Raw genomic sequence first — 18,113 nt, 5'->3', positions numbered from 1 at the left:
AACCAGTTGGTTCTGAGGAGTCGATTACGTGATGCTTTCGTTGGCGATGTACCCGACATATTTTTTTGCTCATTTTCTATAAAAACGCACAGCGATGCTGCCGTCCGTCCACATCAACCTGCGCCCGAGTCCCCCGGCTGCCCGGCCCAATCCGGCCCGATGATTCGCCTTCCGCCAGCGCTCTCCGCGGTCCTCTTCGGCCATATGCACCAGCCGCCACTTCTGATTGGTCCCCGCAACATCCCCTCGCGCACCGAACATCAAAAGTCTCCAATTGTGGCTTGATTCTATGCGGTGGGGGAGGAGGGGGGCGAATTCTTTGAGCAATGGTTTAGGAGAGAAAAAAGAATATGTGCTTATTGGCAAAACAACCACATTCTGTTACTTGCCTCTTCGCTACCCACAAATAGTACCGCAACAACAAAACACTTTAATGTCACTTGGTGATATTAATTCGTATACATAGTCTACAAGAAAAAAATGTATAATTTATAATTACAAAATAATAAAAAAGAAAAACGCACCTAAAATAATGGAAATGGAAAACACCAAATAGTGTAAGCTACTCCACAGCTCCATCCAAGAGATGTGATCTTAAAGTCAACATTTGAACACTTACTCGATAACATGATTTGGTTTCTAACGTAGTGGGTAGTGTAATCGTCCAACAGTTCATAATTATAGCTACGTTTCTTTCTTCCTTTTTTCAAACTTTTGCTAGTTGGTAACTGTACGCCACTGGTCTTTTTGGTTAAATATTCGTAATCCTTTATGTCTTATTTTTCTAACATTTTGTCACGAGTTGGGGTTGAAGGTCACAATTATTAATATTCCAATTTTTAGGCTTCCCGAAAAGAACAAATGCATGTGTTGCTTTAACCACATTCCATAAGCAATTTATTCAGACCAGGCTAGTTTCATAAAACTGCAAAAGTATCACTATAACACTAATTTAATTAAACCCGAAATTTAAAAAGTTGGTATTGCATTATATGTCTTTTTGAAAGTTGCCATTTTGGAATTTCTAAATCTCATTTGCTTTTGACTGCAGTCGTGATAAATTAGTATTACGAAGAATGAATTGGTATATTAAGGCAAAAATGAACAAGGTTTCGCTACACGTTTGGATTATATTATATTGAGACAGTAAAAATAGGGATAGACAGGGAAGCCACATTTAAGGTACATAGAACTATGTTTGTCTTAAATAAAGATTTTTTTTTTTCATACAGTATATTTTCGTGGCAACTGCATTTACTTATTGCACGCAATCGGAAGTATTTCTGGACACTATGAGTTATTTTAAAGCAATGTTGTTGACTAGCTTTGTACGCATGTAAAAGTGCGCATGACTGATCGTATGTGTATATGACAGAGAGGGAGAGGAGGGGAGAGAGAGTTCTGCTCGTCTTTCACTGCTCCATCCGGGAACTTTCGAATTAGCATTGACAGCCGAAGCGCAACTTTTCTAGGAGCAAAGTGAAATCAAGCCGCGCACTCGGACCAAATATAGTCCTCCGTTTTCAACTCGAAATCACCGAATTTAAAATATTATGACCCCTTGGACTACACGAATCGTCGCTAAGAGATCGTAGGAGTGGATCTGTCCAGGTGCTGAAATCTTTTTTCCGTCTTTAGAGCACTTTGTTCACTGGCGTAAAGTGAGTGATGAGTCCTATTGCCAGTAAGAAACAAGAACTTGCTTTGCAGGCTGAGTAGTTCTTCTTTCGATTGTTATTGCCGCTTTTTAAAAAATCTTTATTTTCCGGAAACTTCACCTCGATTGGTTCGAAAGTGAAAGAAAAGTGATTTGGAAGTCGGAACATGGAATTACAAGGCCTACAAGAGGCGTTGAAAGTAGAAATCCAGTGTCATCAGGTAAAAGAAAAAATCTTATTATTATACCCTTATTGGTCTTTTAAGCGAACGGGAGCGAGCGAGAGCGAAAATCCGAGGAAGATCAAACGCGACCGGTTACAATCTGGAGAAATAAGTAGGCGATCTGTACTGTTTCACTTCTGTGTCTAATGACGGCATAACATGTTGTTTGGAGAGAAATTGTTAATGTACTTTTTGGAGTAGTTTGGCAATTCCGTGCGTCTTTTCGGAAGGACAAGCGTTTGGAGTAATAATGCGGTGGTTTCTGTGTAGCGATCAGTACGAGACTTGAATATTTATGAGGTGCAAGGAACTGACTCGCTGTGTGCTCGCCGCTTTGTTCCTCCCTTACACACTAACTTGAAACACTTTTGTAATTCTTGTTTTATTCTGTTTCCGTTCAGAAACTAGTTGCGCAAATGAAGCAAGAACCACAGGTAAATTGCCATTTCTAAAGTATTGTTATCGTCTTTAAACGAGGCAGTTGCATTGGGAGAGAGTGGAAAAACTTTATCTGGATCTATCTTTTCCCTCTCTCTCTCTTTCCCCATTTACTCACCGGAGATTTCACTGCTTTGTCCTCAGTGTGACTTTGCAGGAAAAACGCAACGCAATTAATTCAAGTTTTTTTTACATTATCGGCGGTGTTATACAAAGTATTTGGGGGGTGTCGTTTTCATTACACTGAATATGTTTTGTTCAATTGTAGGATGGAGAGCTTAAGAAACAACTACACGAAAGGCAAACAAGAATAACAGCTCTAAGCGAAAAACAAGTAAGCTTTTCTCCCTGTGTTGATCTGTGGCAAATTACTGTAATTTGTTCCATGTCATAGCGTAGCTTAGTATTGTGCTCCAACGGTGTTCGGGACAAATACGGTTTATCAAATGGTTGGAAAGTATCCGATTTTATTTTGGGCGAAAATCGAGTGAAGTCCCATTGTTACACAAAGTCCCGACGGTCGATTACTATTTTGTTCGGATGTACTCTTAAGTTGTGCAATATGAAATGTTGGGAAAAAAATTTAGCGTCCATTTTGAGTAGGTCGACATATTTCTGGAGAGTAATAAAGGGAAGGATGTTAAGTGTCCTGCCGTTACTTTAAAACTGTGGAGATATATTTAAGTATAAATGTATATATTCCGGAACCTGTGGGCGCATTTAAATTTTTTTTATGTACTTATTCATTACTTTATTGTCATGAGCTATTATTTCTTCGTGGTCACATGACACGATGGTAGCATTTGATTCGACTTCGCTAGTCCACTTTCACTTTTTTCATAATCCTCCATCAGACGGTGCTTAAGATTAACTTTCCCTTTTTCTCCTCTCTCAGTTGAGTAAAGATGTGTATTCGTGGGGGGTGGGGTGGGGTGTTATTTATCAACCAGGGTGATTACAGTTGTGCCGCTTTTTGTATGGACGTGCAGTATTTCAGCACCACGAACAGATGCCATTAGAAAGCTGTGCTACATCCCCCCCAACCCCCATCGCCATGAGTCTCGGTAATTTACAAAGTTACCGAAGCTGCGACGGGAAACAGCAGTGAAACACTTTGTGAAACATGCAAACGCGGCTACTCGACTGTGCGCCGCTGGGCGTGTGCAGGGAAACGGGGGCTTTTCACGCATATGGCCCTTTTTTAGCTTAAGTTTAATCGATCGCGTTTTCCTTCGGAATGCAGTTTTCAGCACTTGGAACAGCGCCTCGATCCCTCCCTCCTCCACCTTTCCGCAAAGGCGCCTGCAATTTTCTGTAAACGTGCTGCGAAATGAGGGTCGCAGCTTAACCTGGGATTTGGTAGTTTGTATTTTTAGCGATTGGGAAGCATTAGGGGCCGCCTTTGCGCGGTCAGGGTGCTGTTTTTTGGGCTCTGCCGTGTTTTCGCCAAGCGCTCCCATTTGATAGTGGAAGCTTCCATTTTGTGCGAGAAGGGGGAGCCGGTTCCTTTCCCAACATGGAGAGAAAAAAAGTAAGCGGAGTTTGGTGGTGGGGGGATGGGCCCCATTCATGCTGAACATTACCATTTTGATTGCTTTGATGCTGTTTTTGGAGAAGGGGGAGGGAGGAAAAGGGAGAGAGAAAAACCGAGTCAGCACGGCGCAGGCCATGTTCAGAGGCTGGGCGCAGCCGATCCGGGCTCTTTTCAGAGGCGGAATCTGACCTCGCGCTGGTGATACCTCCTCTTATATATACGGCGCTGCGTTTGCGTTTGCCGCCATGTACCGACGGTTTTACATACAGCAGCCAGCCACTGTTTGCTAATAAACACCTGCGGAATAGCTTTGTGTGTGTATATATGTAAAATTCTTTTATAAGCCGTACACAATCACTATAGGAAATATTGTATTATTGAATTATGCGATTATATGAATATACACACAATGACGTTGGACTGAGTTTGATACGTCCCACCCCTCTCTCTGGTCTCCATACTCTCTCTCTCTCTCTCTCTCTCTCTCCCTCTCTCTCTCTCTCTGTCTCATATATATCCCATATATATCTGATCTATACATATATATCCCAGAATCAGAATCTTTATTATCATTGAAGTACACACACACACACACACACACACACACACACACACACACACACACACACACACACACACACACACACAGACATATCTGTGTGTATGTATGTTAGTATGTATACATGTATTTCTGTTCTAAAAGAGATATTGTATAAGAAAACACTGTAGTACAGATAAAAAAAATTAGTGAATACCTTTATAGAAAAATACACACAATTTGTTAATCTGTACAGGAAATAACATATTTAAGCATCTTTTCATTGTGTTTATTGTGTGTGTGTGTGTGTTTTTAATGTGTTCTAATTAATAGTCACTATACAAAGTCATAACAGGAATAACAACTTTAAAAATGTTAACATTATTTATTAATTGTGTTTTAGTTACTAAGTTTAAAACTTAGACGTTTATATAAAAATTACGGTATATGCCAGATTATTATCAGGATTTGTAAATTATTTTGAAGTGTTGCAATATAGACCACATAGGTTAGGTGAAAAACTGAGCTATTCTTTGAAGCTGTTTATGATTATTAAAATAATAAACACAGACAATTGTTTGAGTAAAAGTAAAATGTATAGCATGAACCTACCCTGGATAGGCGTTATAGATGGATAAATAAATAAAAAGAAAAAAAAACAATTGTGAAATCCATGGTCACCTTTTGGTGAATGATAACAAAATAATATGGGCAGGGCCCGCTATCTGCGGCAGGGCCCACTATCCGCGGCAGGGCCGGCTTTCCGCGGCAGGGCCCGCTATCCGCGTCAGGGCCGGCTGTCCGCGGCAGGGCCCACTATCCGCGGCAGGGCCGGCTTTCCGCGGCAGGGCCCGCTATCCGCGTCAGGGCCGGCTGTCCGCGGCAGGGCCCGCTATCCGCGGCAGGGCCGGCTGTCCGCGGCAGGGCCCGCTATCCGCGGCAGGGCCCGCTATCCGCGGCAAGGCCCGCTATCCGCGGCAGGGCCCGCTATCCGCGGCAAGGCCGGCTGTCCGCGGCAGGGCCCGCTATCCGCGGCAGGGCCCGCTATCCGCGGCAGGGCCGGCTGTCCACGGCAGGGCCCGCTATCCGCGGCAGGGCCCGCTATCCGCGGCAGGGCCGGCTTTCCGCGGCAGGGCCCGCTATCCGCGGCAGGGCCCGCTATCCGCGGCAGGGCCGGCTGTCCACGGCAGGGCCCGCTATCCGCGGCAAGGCCGGCTGTCCGCGGCAGGGCCCGCTATCCGCGGCAGGGCCGGCTGTCCACGGCAGGGCCCGCTATCCACCGACTCTGCTCCCCCTGGGGTAGTCTTGGCCTTTTCAGGCCATGCTACCAGGAAGTGGCTTCCGGTGGCCTCGCAGCTTAGCCGTCAGCCCCCGTGCTGAACGGGCACTGAGAGCCACCTGGCCCTCAGGCAAAAAAAAAGCCCCCCGCCCCCTTCAAGAGGGAAGAGAGGAATGCTGGTTGGCCATTTGAAATGAGGGCTTTTTTCATTCGTTTTACATCTTTGTGTGAACATTTGCTGGTGTTCTGCACATATGGTGTCATCTGGGGATATCTGTTTTTCTCCCGCTGAATCTTACAGTGACGTGCAGTGAATATCCAATACTTCTCTACTGGGGGGGGGGGGGGGGGGGGTTACCTTTAAAAAGCCAACACTTCACACACTGTTGTAAATAATCCTGTTTTTGATGATGGCCAATATTTGCTGTGCATTCTGTATCAGCGTGACTGGATATGGATGCCTGTAAAGGCACGTTTATTGCTGTCTCCTACTGAACGGACTCAACTACAGATTTATGACTCCAATTATGTTTTTCATGGTCTTTTAATTTTTAACATCTGGACCCGTTAACATTTTTTTTTGTCGCTCCAAAATAATTTAACTGTTGGAGTATCTGTTCCCATGTGATGTTTATGAAGACCTTCTACACTGTTTTATTTTTGCTGAATTAGTTCTGGATGCACGCAGTGCGTAGATTGATTAATGCTGACGCATGACTCATGGTGGAAATGTACAGACAAGCGTGATGGAGAGACCATTGTGTTTAAACATTGTCATAGACTGTCAGTATTAGGGATCACAAGGATACTCTGTGTTTCATACAAGTATGCAATATTAAACCTGAACACACCAGGGGTGCGTGTGTGTGCGTGCGTGCGTGTGTGTGTGTGTGTGTGTGTGTGTGTGTGTGTGTGTGTGTGTGTGTGTGTGTGTGTGTGTGTGTGTGTGTGTGTGTGGTCCAGGTATACATTATCTGACAACATGATTAAATCCTGCTATTTTGACGCTGTGGGAACTGTGTTTGCTGTTTAAATGTTTTTCTTCAATTTTATAAAAATCTGTCACTGCAATCAAAAAACTACAAATGCCAACTTGTATTTTGTTTGGTCATTTATGTTTAAGGTTAGGACTGGGTAGGGCCTAAGGTTGTCATTGCTAGGAATACAGTTTTGCCCATAGAAATGAATGGATGGTCCCCACAAAGATATGAGCACAGGTTTGTCTGTGTTTGTGTCTGTGTGTCCCTGTTCTGCATTGTGTTAAAACAGGGACATCCTGATCCTGCATAGGATTCACCGTAAACATCTCGGACTTTTTCAGTTCAGTTCAATTTTATTTATATGGCGTCTTTTCACAATATTATATTGTCTTAAAGCCCTTTTCACTGTCCCTGCCCAAAGCCCCCAGTGAGCAAGCCAGAGGCGATTGTGGCAAGGAAAACCTCCCTAGAAGGAAGAAACCTTGGGAGGAAGCAAACTTAAAGGGGGAGCCCATCCTCCAGGGGCCGGCAGAGGAAGTCAAATAAACAAGATAGCGAAAACCTAGTTTTCACCGTCCAAATTTTGAGATTTGAGTCTCTGTGCAGGGGGCAGGCAGGTGATGGCACACAGGTGCTGGTGCTGCGTCTGGTGGTAGGATGAACAGTTGTACAGCAGCAGGGAAGGAAGGAGAGGCGTTACAGGAATGAGGGTGGGCAGGCCGGAAGGACGTCACAAGCAGAAGCGGCGTCGTAGGCAGCAGTTTTTGCTTGTAAAGTGTAATGTTGCGTTGTCTTGTCCGCTGTTTCATACCATCAACAAAGCCTCCTGGTAAAGAGATTCAAATTAGTTTGGGAAATGGGGCTGCGCCCAAGAAGGGGCAGCATGTTTGAGGGCAGCTCTTCTCACAGACGCGATCTGGAGACTCCTTCGCTTGGACGCCATAATCACAAAGTAATTTTCCTTCTGCCCAGGCTCGTTGTGAGAAGATTATATGTGCATCACCTATTTATTCATATTCCGCACCCCCCATCGATAGAAGAGAGGTGGCTGGTGGAGGTCGGGGGGCGGGGGGGTGGGGGGGGGAAGCTGTAAATAAGCATTCGCCTTGCTGTGTGAAAGGACAACATGCATGTGTGTGTATTTATTTATTTTTTGTGCACCCATTGGTTGGCTGGTGCTGGCCCAGTATGTTACAGTGACAGGGCGGTTAACCATGCACAGATGTGCCAAGCAGATGGGTGTAATGACCAGGGATATCTAGCACAGGAAAGAGACAGTGATGAGTTGGATGGCGTAAGAAGGACAAAAAGAAAGAAAGCAGAAAAGAAATATAAACTTAGCTTGGATTAAAGGACAAATACAAATACGTGGGTTGAAGGAAGCATGTCCTTGGAGCGAATGGTTTGGCTGCATGACAAGCACAATTTTGGGGACCTTGATATTTCAGTTTTTAGTCAACATAGTTTTGTTTCAAGCAACATTTTCTTCCAACAGCTTGCTGATTAACGGACTCTTGGTATAATTTTTAAGCTGCACACCTCCATCAGTCGTTACTGGGAGTTGCTGTGATGTAACCAATTTGACATATAGATCTCAGAGTTCATCCTTGGATTACATTTGTTTTAATGTGGCACGTTCTTGAAAAACGTCTTTCCGCTGCTGGTATTGACTACAATTACACACCAGGGATAACTATTGGAGTCCCTCCCAGAAAAGGCCTCTGTCAACATTAAATAGCAGACAGGCGTGGAAAAGGCTCAGCTGGAGCTAACCCCTGACCTCCTCTGCTGACCTATAAGGGCATTTGGCCAAAGTACGGCTCCCTGTCTTCTGGGCCTGGAAGCTGAGTTCAGCCAGCAGCTTACAGGATGGTGATGGTGAGGGTGGGGGGTGTGTTTTGTTTTAATGTCATGAGGGAGGAGTTAACCTTTTTGGATAAACCATTGTAGAGCGCTGCTTGCATCTGTCCGTCAGTGTGAAGAAGGTGAAGAGGAGGGGCCATGGGAAGGATTAGTGGTAGTATAACTACTCTTATTGTCTTTTTGTTTTGGGTTCTGAAACAGGGCTCAGGTTCACAAAAGGAGATCAAAGCTTGACGACAAAGATAGAACACTGGTATCTGGGGAAACAGCCTTTGCTGAAATTTGACTGAGCCTGTACTGAAATGTGAAAATTTGACTGAAAACATAGAAGGTGCTTTAAATGAAGTGATCAGGGTGGACAGACAGCGAGCTGGAGTGCTAGTTCACATGTTTTGAATTTCTTGTCGTCTTCACCACTCTGCAGTGCTTGAACACACTGACAGCACACCAGTAAAACCAGTAATACCCACTTTAATATCCTCTTTCTGGACGCTTCAGAACAACTGGGCAGAACAGCTACGCCTTATTTAACGCAAGTTTAAGACAAATTTTATTGATCCCAAGGGCAAATGTTTTCGCATGTAGCAGCAAGATACATAAAGTACACTGATACAAGCATGTAGTGTGAAATGAAGGCAAAGTGCAAAGATGATACATATAGTGGAAAAAGTACAAATAGTGCAAAGAGTATAAAGTACACAAACAGAATATTATGCAAACAGAGTATTGTGAAGGGAGTAAATAAATATAAATAAATTAACAGGTAGTATGTGTAAAATTAAGGTAGTGAAATTCCAGTGCTATCTTTTTAAGATGAAATGCTGTCCTGACATGTGTTATGGCTGGGGGTGGGGGCTGACACGTCAGGGGGAGGGAGCAGATAGAAAGCTCCTGAGAGTTTTACTTCCAAACAAATATTCTGAGGGCAGAATGAGAAATGATTGGTTTAGAGAGATAACCAGATTGTAGAGGAGGTGGGTCCAAGCAACTAGAGGAGGCCGAACCAAGACATCTGATTGGTTGTCTCTCTGAGCCAATCATTTCTCATTCTGCCCTCAGAACATTTTTGTATAAGTAAAACTCCCGCTAGCAGTCAGGAAGGATCCCCAGTAGTGCTTCATAGCATACCGTGGGGAGGGGCAGAATCGTTGACGACGTTCTCCAATTTTGCCACCATCTTCTTCTCTGCAGTTGCCTCCTATGGGCCCAGGGTCAGTCATGAGACAAAGCTGGCCTTCCTGAAGTGGGATGTGGCGTCACTTTTTGCTGTTTCTCATGTCCCTTGCAGCCTATAATGAGTCTGTTTTATTTCAGGAACTTCCTAATCTTGCTTACGCTCATGGATTGCTACTTGTATTGGTGGCTCCAGGTCGCCATCCGCTGACATGGCGGTAAAATTAGCCACCGCTGGTGAGTTTCCCCACATCCTGACGAGATTCCCAAGATGCTTCATTAGCTGGCCAATGTGGTTATGTGGCATAACTGGAGAGTGTTTTTCTGCTCACGTGTCTTTGCCTTTCGGGTGCAAGATTAACTCAAGGGGCCGGCCATCTTCCCTCTGATCTGCTGGCTCATTTAGGTGTGAAAACAGAACACTTCTTTAGTAAAGAAATAAAAAACTGAGCCCTCTTTTTGGTTGTCATTGGACATTGCTGAGAAAGCATGTCTGAAAGGTAGGCCCTAAACGCAGTCATACAGCTTTTTTTATATTTAGTCTGCAAGTTTCATTCCTTGTAATTCACGGTTTAATATTGAAATCAGACAGAAAAACACACTAAGTGCAGTAACAGAAGTTCTATGAAGGTGTATTTCGCCTTAGTTCGCTCAGGCTGCTGTCTGTCATTTCTATAGGAGCATTTCATTAGTGAACTGGAAATGCGGACGTTTGTTTTCACTGGCCGTGTTTGCCGGCAGGAAGCAAGTATCCTTTTAGGCTCGTGAATCTGAGCTGGCAGTGATATTCATCGCTTCTGATCTCGCTTTCTCAGTCTTAACATAATTAAATCTCTGAACAATTGGCCAGTACGCTTCAAGTAAACTGTAGAAGGTTTCTCACAAAAAATGAGCATTGATTGTGGTTGCTGCCAAGTCATTCATCTTAATACCTCTGAACGTTGAAGCTTATGGATATATTTATTTAGCTGCATAGCTCTGGTAGGCCTGCACAGCCGTTTGTATGACTTTCAATTGTGTCTGCGTCTGTGTGTGCCTTCTTTGCTTTCCCTGCTCTCACTCCAGCGACAGCTTCCCCCTCTGCCGGGATTGTGAGCCTATTTCCCGGCCTGCTGCCCACTCATAAAGTGCAGCTCCCAGGCCTGTCAGAAAGCCTGGGTCTGTAGTCACCAGGGCCCTCAGGGTGGGAGGTGAGCAAACACGGCCAAGTTGCATGACGATGGTCCAGGCTGTAACATGGGCCTCCGGGGCTCATGGTGAGGGGTGTGGGGACATGAGTGGGGACGAGTAGAGGGCATCTGTGCATCACCAGAGAGTGATTGAGTCTCCTCCCATTGTTACTGTGAGCTTCAAGCCATGTGTGTCATCTTTTGTTTGCAGAATCCTTTTAAACACTACCGGAAGGCAGTTTAAACGTCCACATTTAATTAAGAAGGCCGTTTCATGGCTCATGCCATGGCTTCCTCAAGGGGATCACTGTGCTAACACTCTCAGGGTGACAGAGGCCTGAAACAATGAACAAAACAGGCCGCTCTGAGTGTACCTTTGACAGCAACACTAACAGTAACTCTGACCGCAATGTTGACTCTCTCTGTAACACATTGTAACACTGACTGTAACCCTGAATAATAACCCAGACTGTATCACTTACTGTGATCCTGACTGTGACACTCACTGTAACTGTGATTGTAACACTGATTGTTAGTCTGACTTAGTGCTGGGAGGTATGACCAAAAATTTGTATCGTGGTATTTTTTAAGATTCTGGCGGTTTCACAGTATATCACGGTATTTTTTCCACCTTTCCCGCGACAGTAAGTGTTCACAAATGTTTTTTAAAGGTTTTTATGAATTATTTTTTTTTAAATCATTTACATTTAGCTTGACAGTATAACCGACATATTTTATCAGAGTATTTATATGCATTCAGCTCGATAGAGACATATTCAATAAGAATTGTTTCACTTACATGTTTTATTGGATTAATTATGTGATAGCAATGTTTTATTGATTATAACTATATATTTAGCTCCATACAGACATATTTTATTTATAATTACCGTGTATTTAGCTTGGTAACAACATGTTCGCTTCACTGGCAAGGTTGTAATAATTATTACCGTGATAAATCGATAATATTAGGGACCTTGCTTTACTGATATGAATTTAATTGCAGACCAAATTATATTACATTTAATACAAAGTTTCAAGCACAGACTAAATCAGTACATACAAAATAATATAATGCTGAATGAAGAATTGTTGTGGTATTTAGTTAGTAGTTAGTTAGTTAGGGTACGCACAGCTAACAGGGGTCCCGTCTCAATGCACTATGCACTGCAAGCCATAGTGCTTCTGACAGTGAGCAGTGTCATGTAATTTGCTGCATATTGAAGAATTACAGCTGTTGTTTCAGCTATGCTATGGTATGGCATTATATGTAACACTGCAACACTGATTGTAAGACTTGACTGTAACCCTGATTGTTAACAGTGATTGTAACTTTGATTGTAACTCTGACGGCTACTCTGACTGTAACACTGACCGTGTTAATCCCAAGAAGGCAATGATTGTACTTCTGGTCTTGGCAAGACCGGTCTTGGTAATTTGAGGAGTATAACAGTTCATCTCTTCTAATCAATGTATTGATTGTTAAAGCAATGATACAGTTCAGTCGGCTCAATTAATAAATATTGACTCATATTATTAAATTTTGATGATACACTGCGAAAAAATCTCTTACACAAATCAATCTAGAGACTCACCTTAGTAGAGTAGATGCCAATACATTATAGTACATCTATGCAGTTTAGTACACCTATGTTTCTGTTTTCAGAAAGTATCCTACACATATCCAGAAATAGTTTTTTGTTGTTAAAGTATAAATATAAGACAGTCTTTGTTATACAGACATGTTTGTATTTTTGAGACATTTCTAAAGCATTCTGTAGTTTTTTCAACATATTCTCTTGTTAAAATGAAAAATGTAACAGTAAGTTTTTTTGAATTTAAATAAATTCCACTAAAATCAGCTTATGTTTCAATGTATTGAAAATATTGAATTGAATCATATCACAATAACATTTCAAATATCTCCAGATATGGAATCGGTGCCATACAAAACTGAAATCAAATTGTATTATGGGTAAGCTTACGATTTGGACCCATACTAACTTGCCTCCCAAGAAAAAACTTGGATGATTCATGAGAATGTTCTCGTTTGGAAAGGATGTGACCAATGCATCTTTGATATTTGGGCTGGGCAAGAGCGACATCCAGGGATTTGTACCATCTTCCGTTCTCCTGTTCTTAGTATTGGAACTGGTCTTCAACAATGGAAGATGATGGAAAATGGCTATGTGAGAACACTAGTATGGTCAAGTACGCATATTGAAAAACACCCGGTAACACAGATTATAACAATGTAACATCAGTTTATGATCATAACGGTTGTTTCATTCTTTTAATTTAGGGGCATTGTAAAGCTTAAGGAGATGAAACTTAGTCATGTGGACTAGAGACAGCTTAGCCTAACTTCAGGGTTTCTGTGCATTACATTGTTACTCTGATACCATTTCCTGGGTGTTGATGCATTCTGGTTCTAGCTCGAGCCTGTGGCTAGCACACAGAAGGTTGACCTTCTGTAATAATAATGTCCGGTTTATTGTTCGGTGCTCTTACGCCATTAATTCTGAATTTCAAGGCCGACTCACACTTGTTGAAAGGCTTTCTCAGAAACAGCTTACACATGCTTATGTCCTGAATGTTCTTTCAGGATGAGTAAGGCCTGCCGTACACGCATAAAAGACTATTAGGGTCGGGAGGGGGCTACGTTTTCATCATGAAAATGGGAATGATTAAGCAGAGTAAGTCAGGGAGTCAGGGAGTACGAGGCAGGATGCCACTTTGCTCAGTTTAAGACTGCTGCTCACATACCACTTAGCCCTGTGTTGGGTGTTCATCTCTCCAAGCAATGAAGGAAACACAGGCGAAATGGCTGAGGGGTGTTTGGTAAAGGTGGTGACTCAATCTGTGGTGGGGCTCGTTGCAGATTGCATGCGACTGGGACAACTCGCATCTCAGGAGCCCCGCATCACTGCCGCTGCCTCTCCGCACTCTGGAGATAATAGAGGGTGGCAGCGTGGAGTGTAAAAGAAGAAAAGGAAGCACTCTCTCAAGGACATTTCACGTCGCAGGGAAAATAGTCATTCGAACGAAAAAGTTATAAAAGTGATCATTCTGGAAGGCCCACATAACTGTAAAATAGCCTCTTATTATTCACAGTATTAGAATATGAAGATCTTTTTTGCATTCTTTACAAGGTCATCATGATATAAATAGCGTGCTTCACTATTTCACTCTTTATAGAGAAGATGAAGTTAAGAAAGCGCTCTATATAGGACAGGTGTTGTTTTGTGCCCTTCGTTCCTCTCAGAAAGCTGAGCCGCGGCCCGTCAGGAGAGAGAGAACGCTTCTAGCTGTGCTCACGTGTTCTCCATCTTCCTTTAGGGCGGAGACAAGAGCACGTCCTGATTTTGCGTCCCGCTCGGAGGGGCAGAGATTTACGGATTTGTCATGGCGTAGGGCTTACTGTACGTCTGTCAGTGTCCCGCCCACCTGCATGCCGTTTCCCTGCACATGCCCAAAATGGGTGATTATGCTGGCTGGTAAAATCCTCAGCCTAAAATTTGCTGTGGGAGGGACATTTTTCTGCTACCACAGTTTGCTGAAGACCCCAGCTGTTTGGAGTCCACGAGGTTTTCTGACAGTAGACCTGGTGCTGAAAGTGTGTTTGGTGGTGGGGGGGGGCACATGAGGTGACGTCCAGTCCTGGAGCCATCAGCTATCTGGAGGGCTGTACTTCACCAGAACACGGGCCGACTTGTACACATTGGAATTTAATTATGAGTACAGGGGGGACAATACCCAATGACAGGTCTCTTTAAGGAGATGGAGAGATGTGGCAGCTTAAACTTCCTTTAATGAACTACCTCTGGATCCCTGTATCATAGCAACACGTCTGACGGCTCACCAGCTGGGGCGAAGGCTGTCCCCTAGCCCGCTGTCAGAATGTCACCTGCGCTTTTCGTATGTGCTGTCTGTCCCCACCTCTTGGCCTTGCGTCTTGTTCCGGTCAGCTGTGTTTGATTCATCTTCACATGTTTGTAATAGACGCTAAAGGGCATATATAAACATTTCTCAGAGGTACAAACTCAGGACACTTCAAATGACTCAATAGGTCCCACAAAGTTGAACTGTGAGCTACATTTCTGGATAATGTGTTTCATTCGCTGTTCTAAATCTGGTGTGACTTTTTTTGTGTTTTTGCAGATGCATTTTGTTGCCGTTGTTTCTGGTATGAGTGTTTTGTGCTGGGGGTGGATTTTTTTTTGTTGATTTGTGTCCTTATTATGGCCTCGGGAGTTATCCCTCCATCTTAACAAACACACATTGATCGGTAGATTGATTGTTCGGCCACATCAGTGTCTGACTTTGTCCTGAAACACTTTTTTGAGATATTACACTGTGATTTAGGTTCTCACCGATCCTACTCATCCTTTCTAAAGTTATTCTTTACTCCTAAAAGCAAAGATATTGTAGAGTGACGTTTTTGTGTTGCATTATGATTTAAACCGAGTGCTTCTAAAGTATTTTTTAGAGAAAGTTTAGACCAAACCTTTTTGCTCTGGGATTAAGTTGATCTCCTAATCTGTTTCAGGTTCAAGGCGTCAGCGGCATGAATGTCTTTTATCATGTTACTGGTCACTCTCCCATAATGAGGCAGAAACACAGGGGGTCGAAGATGCCGTTTCAAGTGACAGATGCAAGAGAGTTTCACTAAAGCTGGCAGAACTAACGAAGGCATCGGCCTTGCACCCCAATGTGCTGACAGAGGAGTTGTGCTGCTGGAAGACTCCGCTGCTATTATTGCTACTGGGCATAATCACATTTGTCAAAAATTACAAAGTCATAATAACCCCAAACTTAGTTTACAGCAGCTGTTGTGGGTTCTTTACACACCCCCGGCATTGCAGGAAAAAAAGTTTGATGCTTTCAGCTGGCGACTGTTGGGTTACCCAGAATGCCACATGATGGTTTATGCTCACTGGGTGTGTCATCGATATTTTATTTATTGAGGACGAAAAGGTTTTCCCAATGAAACAATATAAAGTTATGCTGTGAAATGGAAAAGTTGGGAGCTCTCCTTTTCCAAAACAGAGGCGATGTGGGGTTTTGCCTGTGAGTTCATTGTGGTCCAATTTGTCAGCTGGACACGTCTCAATTCATGGGTGAATAACAAGATTAGCTTGCATTAGTGGTCCAGTTGGATTACTCGACTACAACTGGCCAATGCTTCCAAATATGCAAAGATGACTTCATTTGTCTTACCCCCCCTCCCAAAAAAAAAAAAAAAAAAAACCTTTTGGAACTTAACTTTTCATAGTGAACCTGGAATACGACAGCAATATTGGGAGTGCCAGTGTGTAAAAAATTAATCAACCCTCCCAGGAACCAATCGACAGCCTTGGCTCCAAATGCCCAGGCTATGTTTGACAATATTTGTACTAAAGTTGTGTTAAATAATTATGTGTTTTCAATGTTTGATTTCCTGTAGTGGTGTAAGACTAATAATATGTTTCCATTTAAGGTTTTCATTCTCAGTGTTTATTTTGGTTGAAGAGCTGGCAGGTTAGACATTTCTATCATTCGGATGTGCACTTTGGCCGTACTTTGGTGTAATACTGCTTTTACCAAAGACTAAGTGTTACTGGTGATTGCTTATTCTTGTTAGGTTTCAATCTATGAATTTGGTGCACGTCACCAAAAAATGCAGCCCCCTGAGTATAATATTATTATCGCACACAATCAGAGGCAATGTGAGTGATTTTGGACCACCCTCAAAAGAAAGCAAGACTTTGGGATTTCTGGTCAACTTCCCCTGCGCTGCAACTGTTTATTCATTATTGAGGCTCATTGTGCTGGAATCATAATGGAAAAAGTGAATCCAAAAAGAAGGCCGTTCTTTATTTAAAAGGAATGACTTCAAAGGAGGTTTTAAAAATAGATCAAAACGTTGTTCCACAATCGAAATGCATGACTCTGCTTTTAGGTGGAGCACTTCTCCCTATAAGAGAGCCCACATCTTCACTCTCAGCCTGTGTCCGGTTTGTGTTTATAATCAACCAGCCCGGTGTTAAGTGGAAGCGCTGGTCGTCACATTTTGTTCTTTTTATTCATCTTTGTTGCCATTTCAGTTGCCATTGTTACTAATTTATTATTAGCAACGTTGTGTTTTTGGTAGCTAAATTCGCACAGTTTTAACAAGAAATCCAGATAAAAGATGATTCATTATTACAGCTATAATTTGTGGTTTGGCTAATGAAGGCTTAGATTAGGACCTCTCAGCCAACACTCAGGCTCAGCTAAGACGTTTGAGGGCCCCATCTCTGTGTTTACATCCCTGTTGGGAGGGCCTACCTTGTCAGTGTTGCAGCACACACAGAATGTCTAGTTACTCCTCTAGGTGGCTGAGGGGTGTTGGGCGGTGGCTGCTGTGTAGCTCAGCTGCCTGTCAAAGCCCAAAGTAAACCCCAAACCTGCTCGCCTCAATGTACTCCAGCCAAAAATACTGCCGTCTCCAAGATTTACTGTTCCAGATGCTTCCGTTGCGGCCAGACGTGTGTGAAATGACCACCTGAAGTTAAGAACATCTCCACTTCCTCCGGCCTTGTTATGGGTTTCAAGCTCGTCCTCAAGCTGCTCCCTGGATGAACTGTCAGGAAATCTGTTCTATGCACAAAGAGAAGCAGGGATTTTAAAATAGATGGGCGGGAGGTGGGCGCATGGTGGGGGGGGGGGGGGGGGGTGTAATTTAGTTTCGGGTTTGAATTCAGGTTTTTAGGTTTGTAGTGTAAAATACATCTAAACTCTCTATAGCTGAAAACGGAAGCTAGTGGTATGACACGGAAATAATATGATGACGTGTCTTTTTGTCCATTTGGTGATATTTAACTGAGGGGTGACACAGTGATTCCTCACACCTTTAGGGCTCAGATCCTATCGCTGTGCTCTGTTTGTGGAGGTGGCATGTTCTCCCCATGATATGTGCGCCTCCTTCTGCTGTCCAGAGGCGTGCAGTTCTGTGAGGGGTGGCGCCCTGTCATGGACTGATTCACTGGGGTGTCCCCCAGCCTTGTCACATACTGCTTGGGATAGGTCCAGCCCACCCCATGACCGTGTATTGAATAAGTACAGGACACAATGATCCGAGTTACGATATTTCGAATTTACAGTGAGTAAATCATTTTCACTTTAGGTAAATTATTCAGCAAATTACATGAGGTAGTCAACATTTTATTTTAAAATTGGCTGTGTAATTAATGATTTTGTCCAGCTACTGTATAGGCTAACGCAAGTGTTCTAAGCA

The 18,113-nt window shown here is 43.3% G+C and overlaps 1 protein-coding gene across 2 annotated transcripts in view; it reads left to right on the top strand.

Moving 5' to 3' along the window:
- Positions 1-1,485: 1,485 nt before the first annotated feature.
- Positions 1,486-18,113, top strand: part of LOC125740237 (PHD finger protein 21B-like) — a 70,414-nt gene continuing 53,786 nt past the window's right edge. Inside the window, exons 1-3 of one of the 2 annotated variants that reach the window (XM_049011131.1) lie at positions 1,486-1,878; positions 2,283-2,315; positions 2,588-2,653. In XM_049011131.1, coding sequence (XP_048867088.1) covers positions 1,825-1,878; positions 2,283-2,315; positions 2,588-2,653 — 153 coding nt within the window. In that variant the 5' untranslated portion in view covers positions 1,486-1,824. The remainder of the gene's footprint in view (positions 1,879-2,282; positions 2,316-2,587; positions 2,654-18,113) is intronic. The other variant, XM_049011139.1, reaches the window with a different exon arrangement.

The sequence above is a fragment of the Brienomyrus brachyistius genome, chromosome 1, assembly GCF_023856365.1.
Source record: "Brienomyrus brachyistius isolate T26 chromosome 1, BBRACH_0.4, whole genome shotgun sequence".
Lineage (NCBI taxonomy): Eukaryota > Metazoa > Chordata > Actinopteri > Osteoglossiformes > Mormyridae > Brienomyrus > Brienomyrus brachyistius.
Note: the sequence above shows the minus strand (reverse complement) of the source record. Positions and strands in the feature narration are given on the sequence as shown.